This window comes from Plutella xylostella, chromosome 6, assembly GCF_932276165.1.
Source record: "Plutella xylostella chromosome 6, ilPluXylo3.1, whole genome shotgun sequence".
NCBI lineage: Eukaryota > Metazoa > Arthropoda > Insecta > Lepidoptera > Plutellidae > Plutella > Plutella xylostella.
In genome coordinates this window covers 8,857,584-8,868,039 of record NC_063986.1, presented here as the reverse complement: position 1 = coordinate 8,868,039, position 10,456 = coordinate 8,857,584, and the positions used below count along the sequence as shown (strand labels likewise).

Here is a 10,456-nt window from a genome sequence, read left to right as displayed (position 1 = left end):
CCCCTCCCCATTAACCCTATCATCGTGTTGATAGCAGTCGTTAGCAAAATCAAAATGTTCATTCAGACTACTACTTGGCTTTTCTTTATATAAAAATAATTGGTTCTTATGCCTTTTTAACTGTGCATCACTTTCATTGTCCTTGAGTAAATACACCACTTCGCCCAACTTCTTTACAATAACACCTTTTGTCCAGTGATATTTATTTTTGTTTACAAATTTTTTGTACATAACAATGTCTCCCGGCACAAAGTCTGATCGTATTGTTCCCCCGTAGTAATCACTCTGTAAGGACTGTTTATGTTCGATGAGATTAGGCGAGTTGGACGCAGGCGAGGACCGCGGGAGGCACAAGTCGAGGCGCGACCTCAACTGTCGGCCGAACACCAGCTGTGCCGGCGACTGCCCCGTGCTCGAATGTATCGAGTTACGATATTGAAATAAATATTGTAATAATTTACAGTGAATCTCGTCTTGGTTTCGCCCTGATAGAAGTGCACTCCTTAACCCTTTTTTTACAATTTTTACATAGCTCTCTGCTTGCCCATTACTCATTGGATGATACACCGGTGACGTCATTACCGCGATACCATTTAGGCGACAAAAATTTACAAACTGCTCCGAAACAAACGATTGAGCGTTATCACTAACAATAGTATGGGGAATACCAAAGGTCGACATGAAATAACACAATTTACCGATTACTGCGGCCGATGTAGTATTCGATTTCATGTCGAAACATTCCACCCATTTTGAGTGAGCGTCTACGATCACTAGGTACATATGATTTTGTATTGGTCCAAGGAAATCCATATGGATTCTACTAAAAGCCTCCGCCGGGTAGGGCCAGGGCGCGAGAGGGGCGCGCGGCGGGGAGGGGCGCGTACCTACACATACCGGACATTCGCTAATTAATTTTTCAATGGCTTTATCTAGACCCGGGAACCAAAACTTTGATCGTGCCTCGGCTTTAGTTTTAACCATCCCAAAATGCATTCCGTGTTGTTAGGATAAGTAGCTATATATATCTTTACCTACCTACCTGTGTTGCTATATGTATGTATGCGGTGTGACATTAGTAATAAATCAGTCAACCATTAGCCTCTGTGTTTCACTGACGTTACACTGGCGACGAGCGGAAGCGGACATCTTGTTTTCGGCGTGTGTGATATTTAATCGTTCGATAAAATGCCAATCGGCAAAATAGAAGCCTTTGACCTAGGGTCGAAACAGTGGTTATCGTACGTGCGGCGGGTAAATCAGTTTATTTTACTTAACGAAATAAAGGATGAGCTAAAAGTGCCAATGCTAATCACGGTCGTCGGCGAGGCCACGTATTCACTGATGTGTGACCTCTGCTCACCGGTGGATCCTGAGAAGAAGACGTTCGACGAGCTGGTAAGCTTAGTCTCCGAGCACTTGGAGCCGAAGCGGTCCGAAATAGCGGAGCGCCACGTCTTCAGACTGCGGCGCCAGCGCCCCGGCGAGCCACTGATGGACTACCTACAGAGTCTCAAGCACCTTGCTTCCACCTGCAACTTTAAAACTAACCTGGAAGAAAACTTAAGAGACCAATTTGTGTCGGGACTGGTGAGCGAGGCAATGAGGTCTCGGATCTTCGCGGAAACAACAATCAAATATAAAGAGGCGGTGGAACTGGCTCTGGCGCTGGAGGCTGCAGAGAAACACGCGGAGGTGAGCGGCAGCGTGGCGGCTGCGACGACCTCAGGTGGCGGCGGCGGCGGCGGCGAGGCAGGCGAGGGCCTGCACCAGGCGAGCGCGAGGCGCGGCGGCGGCGGCGGCAGCGGGGGCGTCTCCCGGCCGCGCTGGCCAGGCCGCGCGGCCTCCGGGGGCGGCGACGGCGGCGGCGGCGGGCCCAGGGCCCAGGCCGCAATGCAGTGCTGGCGATGTGGCAAGCCACATCGGCCGGATAGATGCAAATTTGTGCATTATAATTGTGATCAGTGTAATCAAAGGGGTCACCTAAAAGTGATGTGTAAACAAGTAAATAACAGTGATAATAGATGGGCCGGGCGGCACCATTTCGTGAATGAGGAGTCGGACGAGGACATGTTTAACATCGCGGTCGTAGCGCAAGGTAATAAACCTTATTTTATAAAAGTACTGATAGACAATTGTGAGATAGAATGTGAAATTGATACGGGCAGTAGAATATCAGCAATTAGTGAAGACTTTTATAAACGGGTATTTTATCACCACCCACTAAAATCGGATAATTTAATGTTACGCTGCTATTCTGGTTCACCAATCGAGTCACTCGGTTATATTAACGTAGACGTTACCTTGGGGGTTGAAAAGGCTAAGGGCTTATCACTATACGTGATAAAAAATGGTAACCGTCCCTTACTAGGCAGGGATTGGATGCGGGCACTCAAAGTTAATCAGATAAACTTTAATGAAATAACCGAGACCTCATTAGTGAACCAGTTACGGGCGGAGTTTCCTGAGGTGTTTACAGATAAGTTGGGTACATGTAAACAAACCATTCGATTACAGCTGAGTGACGCGGAGGGCGTGTACGTGCGCGCGCGGCCCGTGCCGCTGGCGCTGCGGGCGCGCGTGGAGGCCGAGCTGCAGCGGCTGCAGGCCGACGGCTCGGTGTACCGCGTCCACCACTCAGACTATGGCACCCCCATCGTACCGGTCGTCAAGGAGAATGGCGAGGTACGAATATGCGGTGATTATAAGATCACAATTAACCCTAAATTAAAGAGGGACTTTTACCCTTTACCTCGCATTGAGGAATTATTTGCTAATTTGAGCGGGGGGGAAAAATTTTCAAAGATAGATTTGAAACATGCCTATGAACAGTGTCTTTTATCTGAAGACTCTCAGCCGTACACGGCTATCACGACGCACATGGGTACATTTGCCTACCGCCGTACCCCGTATGGGTTATCGTGCATTCCAGAAAAATTCCAAAAGTTAATGGAAGAGACACTACGAGGGGTGCCTGGTACTGTAGTATTTTTAGATGACATTTGCTGTACGGGTGCTAATGAAAAAGAGCATATAAGTAATCTCAGGGCTGTACTCGAACGGTTACGTAACATGGGACTCACTATTAAACTAAGTAAATGTGAATTTATGAAAAATGAGGTCAAATACTTGGGCTTTATAATAGATAAGGATGGCTTGAGGCCTGATCCAACGAAATTAGAGGCCATTTCCAGTGCGCCACGACCTGAAGATGTATCGCAATTAAAAAGTTTTTTAGGGATGTTAAATTATTATGGAAAATTCATTCCTAACCTGAGTAGCTTACTTCATCCATTGCATAATTTGTTAAGAAAGGAAGCGAGCTGGAAATGGGACTCATTATGTGATAAGGCTTTTTTAGAGGCGAAACAGGCTTTGCTGAGTGAACGTGTACTAGCCCACTACGAGGAGGGGCGGGCCGTGGTGCTGTCGGTGGACAGCAGCGCGTACGGGCTGGGCGGCGTGCTGGCGCACCGCTACGAGGACGGCTCCGAGCGCCCCGTCAGCTGCGTGTCGCGCACGCTCAGCCCGGCCGAACGTAATTATAGTCAGCTCGACAAGGAAGCGCTAGCTATATTTTACGGAATTACCAAACACCATCAGTACCTATTTGGCCGTCGATTCATTTTACGAACGGACCATCAGCCGTTGAGTTACATTTTTGGGGCTAAAGGGGGTATTCCTCAGACGGCAGCTAGTCGCCTTCAGAGGTGGGCAGCTCGTTTAGCTGCGTATGATTTTACAGTCGAATTTGTTAGATCGGCGGACAATGGCCCGGCCGACGCATTATCGCGTTTACCGTTACCTCAGCAAGGTCGTGTAAAGGACGTTGTTAACTATATAAACTTGATTGAGGAGTCATTGCCTATAAGTTTCCATGACATTGCTAAAGAGACAAAGAAAGATGTGTTGCTAAGTAAAATCTATGGTTATGTTTTATTTGGTTGGCCGTCGAACACCACTTGCGAGGAAGAAAAACCTTATTTTGCGCGTAAACATGAACTAACAATTGACTTAGGTTGTCTAATTTATAAGTACAGAATAGTGATACCGGGCACTTTACATAAAAAGATTTTAGAAGAAATTCATGAGGGCCACTTGGGTATAAATAAAATGAAAAATTTATCACGAAATTATGTTTATTGGTCTACTTTAGATCGAGATATAGAAGATATTTGTAAAATGTGCAGCGCGTGCCGCGCGGTCCGCGACGCGCCCCCGCGCGCCCCGCTGCACCCCTGGGAGTTCCCACTCAACCCGTGGCAAAGAGTTCATGCGGATTTCGGGGAATGTGGAGGTAAAAAGTACCTAATAATAGTCGATGCACACTCCAAATGGATTGAAGCCATTATGATGCGTAGTACAGATTCGCGATCGACAATAGCCGCATTCAGATCAGTCTTTGCATCACAGGGTTTACCCTCGCAATTGGTGACCGATAATGGCCCGCCGTTCTTTAGTTTAGAGTTTAAGGAATTTTGTGAAAAGAATTGCATTCAACATGTAACGTCAGCTCCTTATAGGCCGCAAGGTAACGGGGCGGCAGAGAATGCCGTAAAAACAATAAAAAAATGTTTAAAACGGGCTTTACATGAGGGGGAGGACGTTGCTACCGCTTTATCAAAATTTCTTTTGCAATACCGTAACTGTCCCCATGCAACGACGGGGGTGGCCCCGGCGGTCGCGTTGATGGGGCGGCGCCTGCGCTCGCGGCTGGACGCGCTGCGCCCCGACGTGGCGGCCGCGGTGCAGCGCGCGCAGCGGCGCCAGCAGCAGAACGCGCCGGGCTCCCCGCGCCCCGCGCTGCGCCCGGGGGACACCGTGCTGGCCAGGGATTACTCCGCGCGGGGGGGGAAGTGGACGGAAGGGAAGCTAGTCGAACAAACCGGACCAGTTTCGTACAAAGTTGACGTAGGTCGAGAGGTACAATGGCGGAGACATTCGGATCAGCTGATTCCAGTAAATAGAAACCGATATTCATTAACGCGGGCTAATGCTAATGTAGTTGCCAATGACTCGGTAGAAGTTGATAAGGATGCTGACGTTACATTTGAGGATGCGTCAGAGGGTGAAGGGGACACGGCGGCGGCTGACCATAATAGCCCGGTCGGTGGCAGTAACAGTAAACAAGTGACGTCACCGCCGCCGCATCAGCTGTTGCCCTCCGACATGTCGGCCCGAGCGTTGCGCGCTCTCAATAGGGCTCAACGAGTTAATAAGAATAATAACTAAGTACCTACCAACTTATAAAACAGAAATAACTTCATTTGTTTACGTTGTTATGATGTAGTGTGTTAAATTGTTAATGCGTGTCTGCCGAGTAAGTAATTACTATAGGATGTTAATATAAGTATTCTAACTTCTTAGGGTGTAAATTCTTTAGTAGGTACATTATTCTTTGAATACTATGTAGTATTATCTAGTTGTGTTTTTTAGTAAGCATGTGATTTGAGAGGGGAAGATGTTAGGATAAGTAGCTATATATATCTTTACCTACCTACCTGTGTTGCTATATGTATGTATGCGGTGTGACATTAGTAATAAATCAGTCAACCATTAGCCTCTGTGTTTCACTGACGTTACACGTGTAACTAAGCTAACAGGTGATGACGTAAACTTTCAGGAATTACTACCTTATGGCCACGCATTAAACAACCTTTTTCCACTGAAAGTTGGGACTGGCATAGAAAATATGGTTTTAAATACGGTTTATTACATTTTCGTGGCCAACCATTGAGTACACACTGAATAACTTCATTCAATACGGGATCACTATTTGTTTCGCGACGCAGCTGATCGAGCGTGATGGGCAATGCCCCCTCCACCACGAAGTTGACGTATGCAGCGCGGTCGGGCTCCTGCCCCGCTGCCGCCGCCGCCGCCGTGTCTGCCGTCCTGTTGCTAACGGTATTGTTCATTAAACCCGGTTTTGTTGCGCGCGATAAATAATCAGCACTATTGTTACTACTACTTACGAATTCTATAACATAATTATATGCAGATAGAAATATTGCGTATCTTTGTAGCCTATTTGCTGATACCTCAGGAATGCCGTGATTAGGTCCGAATATAGACACGAGAGGCTTATGGTCGGTGCGTAAGACAAACGGTTCCGACCTTGCGTATAAGTATTGATGGAATCGTTTGACACCAAAAATTATAGCGGTAGCCTCCTTCTGAATTTGAGCATATTTTTTTTCGGCGTCGTTAAGCGTTCGAGATGCAAACGATATAGGACGTTCTAATCCGTCGGGTCCTACCTGGGACAATATCGCGCCTAATCCGGTTGGAGAAGCGTCGACTGTTAATATAATTTTTGCATTGGGATCAAAATGAGCTAAAACTTTCTCAGATGCAAGACATTTTTTTATCTCACTAAATGCCTTACAATGCTCTGTAGACCAATACCATTTTTTATTTTTCTTCAGGAGATCATAAAGCGGACTAAGCATTGACGATGCATTAGGTACAAAATTTCTATAATAGTTGACCAGACCTAAGAAAGATTGCAACTGGGAAACATTAGTCGGAACCGCGGCTTGCACAATAGCCTTAACTTTTTCCGGTGACTTCCTAATGCCATGTTTATTAATAATGTAGCCAAGATACGTTATCTCATCTTTAAAAAACTCACATTTGTCGTTACCTAAAGTGAGACCTGCATCATGAAATATTTGAAGTACTGCTTCCAATTTTTTTAAATGTTCTGACTTGTTAGGTGCTGTTATAAGCACGTCGTCTAAGAAAAATAACACGCCATCTAATCTCAAAATACTCTCCATCGCCTTTTGAAAAATAGCCGGAGCTGAAGATAGGCCAAATACTAACCTCTTGTACTTAAATAATCCCTTAGGCGTGTTTATACAAGTTATATTATTTGTATCTTCCAAAATCAGCTGATTATAAGCACTAGACATATCTAACTTAGTAAACTGTTCGCCACCATGAAGCCTGGAAAACAATTCTTGCACAGTGGGCAGCGGATATTTTTCAACGAACAGCTGTTTGTTAATTGTTTGAGAGTAATCTGCACAAATACGGACTGACCCATTACTTTTTAAAACGGGAACAATGGGAGACGCGTAATCGGAGTAATCTACCGGTTCAATCACGCCTATTTGTACCAAGCGTTCAATTTCTTTGTTAACTTTTTCTCTTAGTGCAAACGCGACTGGTCTAGATTTCATAAAAATCGGTTTTGCATCTTCCTTTAACTGCAAACGCACTGTGTACTTATTAAAACAACCTAGTCTATCCGAAAAGGTATGTGAAAACTTTGTTAATAACATCTCAATCAGTTTGTTATCGGGATATTCGCCATTGCAATATTTTATTGGAGCTATTTCTAAATGAAACTGCGATATAACGTCCTAATAAACACGGGCCGCCATCTTGGATTACGTAAACATCGAGTATTTTAGTGACATCCAAATAAGTAATGGGCAATTTTGCTATACCTAAGCAGTTAATGTTTCCCCCTGTATAACTTATTAGCTTTTTTCGGCTTGACACTAGCTGTGTATCCTGAAAATACAAGTTATAAGTTTTCTCGGATATAGCTGTTACTACCGAACCGCTGTCTATTTCGAACTTTAAGGGAATATTCCTGATATTTATAGTTACAGACATTGGTGCACCTCTATTAGAACGAATGTGCAAAATCTCACCATCGTCATCGCCCTGGTCCACCTCGCCAGAATCCACAAAGTTGACTCGTTTGCACATCCTACGTAAATGACCCTTCATGTTGCACTTGGTACACTTGTACCTTGCGAACCGACACTGATTGGACTTGTGGCTCTTGCGGCCACACACTGAACACCTTTCACTATCACTAGCCGGCTGGTTGCCGTCGGAGCCTTTCGCTATTGCGAACACAGGATCAGAGCTGAGGGTACCCGGCGGCGCGCTCATGGCCGCCGCGGCTGCCCCCGCGCGCGCGCACCGCACGCTCTCCGCCACGTCGACCGCCTTTGCCAGAGACAGGTCCTTCGTGTCCATGGCAAACATCTTCTCCCGCTCGGCACCCGGCAGCATTCCCATCACGAATTTGTCAAGTAATGAGTTCTCTAAGTCCTTGAAATTGCAATGCGCGACGAGACCACGCAGGCGCGCGGCCCACTGCGCGTGCGTCTCGTCCGCGCGCTGCGCCGCCGCGTAGAAGTGGTACCGCTCCGCGAACCCGCAACGCCGTGGTGTGAAGTGTTGGTCTAACTCCTTCACTATATCGTCGAAACTCAGGTCCTCCAGTAACTTCGGTAGTACTAAATTGCTTGCTAGTTTATAGGTGTTCTCACTGAATGCGCTCAGCATGATAGCACGTTTCTTCACTCCCGCCTTGTCCGAAGATGCATCGATGTCATTTGCTAAAAACCACTGCTTTAATTGCATCTTATAAGAAGTCCAGTCCTGTATTGTGTGGTCAAAACGTAAGAAGTTTCCGAAAAACGCACTTGAACTTGGACCGGCCATTTTTATTTATTAATGTGGGTAATTAACACACTCGCCGCCACTGTTATATACGGGAGATGAGTGAAACGACTGCTGGCTTGTAGCACACTGACCGTATATTGAATAGTGCCCTATACTTAACGGTGGCGCAGCCACACCTATACATATACCTATGTAATAAGAAGCTTCATATATTATATCATTATCATTATCACGATTACATGTGCTAGCTGAATTGGCAGTGGGCTGGTCATAATTATCTGCCGAATATATTCTATTATATTCTTCGGCAGATAGTTCTAGTTAATAATTCTAGTTCTCGGGTGGAGACCACGAACAGACAAACGCAGCGTGGGACGCCTTCCGGCCCGTTGGATTGTCAGTGTTGTGTCACTGTGTCCAAGGGCAGATGATTTGATGGTCAACAGTGATTTACCTATTAAACAAAATCATAGTTAATTACAACTTACGTATACATCTCTTGCGGCGGCAGTGGCGGGATGACACAGTCCGGGTTCACGGTGGCCTTCTGAGCCTGCACCCGTTCACCGCTAGTGCATGGACTAGGCACCTGAAACGGTTATAAAAATTAAACATTATGGAAAATTCAACTTTGAAACTAAAATTTAAAAAGTTGGGATTATGGGTTTTTGATTACTTTCATCATCCCGTTTCTACAAAGAACACAAAATAAAGAAACAATATAAAAAATGGCACCTACAAGAATTCATACTATCTCGCCCTATTACTATGCCTTATCCCAGTTATGTTACTGCCGCCATTTCGATATTTTTACTTGCTTTTTTATTTTGCGTACGTATAGAAAAAAAAACCGTCACCTGTCTCTATGTCATCGTCATGACTCCATGACCCATCTTTGATATCCCAGCAACGTGATCATCTATGGTCTCTTAAAATTATTATTCCAAACAGGTCCTCATATCCAACTCACATGAACAACCTCCTCCATAGACGGCGACCCGTGCAACACCCGGGACACGGGCGTCGGCATGCGGATATCTGTAGGAATCTGTAGTTGAGTCTCCGCCGGACACACTGGCGGGGGGTCGCAGTAGCAGTCGTCTGGGGAACTGGAATTGATGACTTAACGTTAGTGGGTGAAGAGTGGTTTTCATAGATAAGCAAATGTCTGTGGAGTACGAGAAATAGTTTGTAAGGTTAGCTGGGTAAGGGTTGTATTTCAAGATATGCGGATGTCTGTATGTATCTGCATCTGAGTTCAGCCTCACACCAAGGCCTGAATTGCAATAGCAGTCATCTGGTGAACTGAAATTGAGACCTTATATTAAGCGGGAGAAGGGTAATATTGCACACGTAGGTCCGTCGAGAATTAGAATCGCACGTAAGTCTTAAGGTTACAGAGAGTAGGGTTATATTTACTATGAATGCGAGCGTCCACAGAGTACTAAAATAGGATAAACCTAAAACTCACTCGTCGTCCTGTAAAGCTATTCTCGGCTTCGGCTTCGGCATAGGGTCATCTGGACAATGACTGTGGAACTTCAATCTGAAAAATAAAGGCATAAATGAAATCACAGTGTCAGGGACAATGAGAACAAAGCTTATTAATGAAAACCTTATTCTACATTTTAGTAAAGTAGGCATTTATTTATTTAAACACTTTATTGTATACAATATACATAGGTATAACAGTAAAAAAAATTGAGAGAATTAAACTAGACTAGTATACAAGGGCGGACTTATCGCCTCAACGCGATCTCTTCCAGTCAACCCTGGAGGTAAGGACACAAGTGGCTAAACTCTTAATAACTAAATTTATTGTTGTATACAAAAGTATCTAACAAAACCTATTTTCTAATATTTACACATAAAGTAGGTACATATTTTAGAATCATATATACATATTATCTATAATAAATATAAGATAAGATAAGATAAGATAGCCATTTATTTAACTCGTTTTTTACAATTTACATGCATATACATTAACAGAAATCATAATATAATAATTTATACATTATTT

The 10,456-nt window shown here is 44.8% G+C and overlaps 1 protein-coding gene across 1 annotated transcript; it reads right to left on the bottom strand.

Annotated features, from left to right (window-relative positions):
• Positions 1 to 160: 160 nt before the first annotated feature.
• On the bottom strand, positions 161 to 8,627 carry LOC119692692. The gene is made up of 2 exons (XM_048621564.1): positions 7,668 to 8,627; positions 161 to 294 (listed from the first exon to the last, which is right to left on the bottom strand). The coding sequence occupies exons 1-2, from the start codon at positions 8,470 to 8,472 to the stop codon at positions 281 to 283; spliced, it is 819 nt and encodes a 272-aa protein (XP_048477521.1). The 5' UTR covers positions 8,473 to 8,627; the 3' UTR covers positions 161 to 280.
• Positions 8,628 to 10,456: the final 1,829 nt, after the last annotated feature.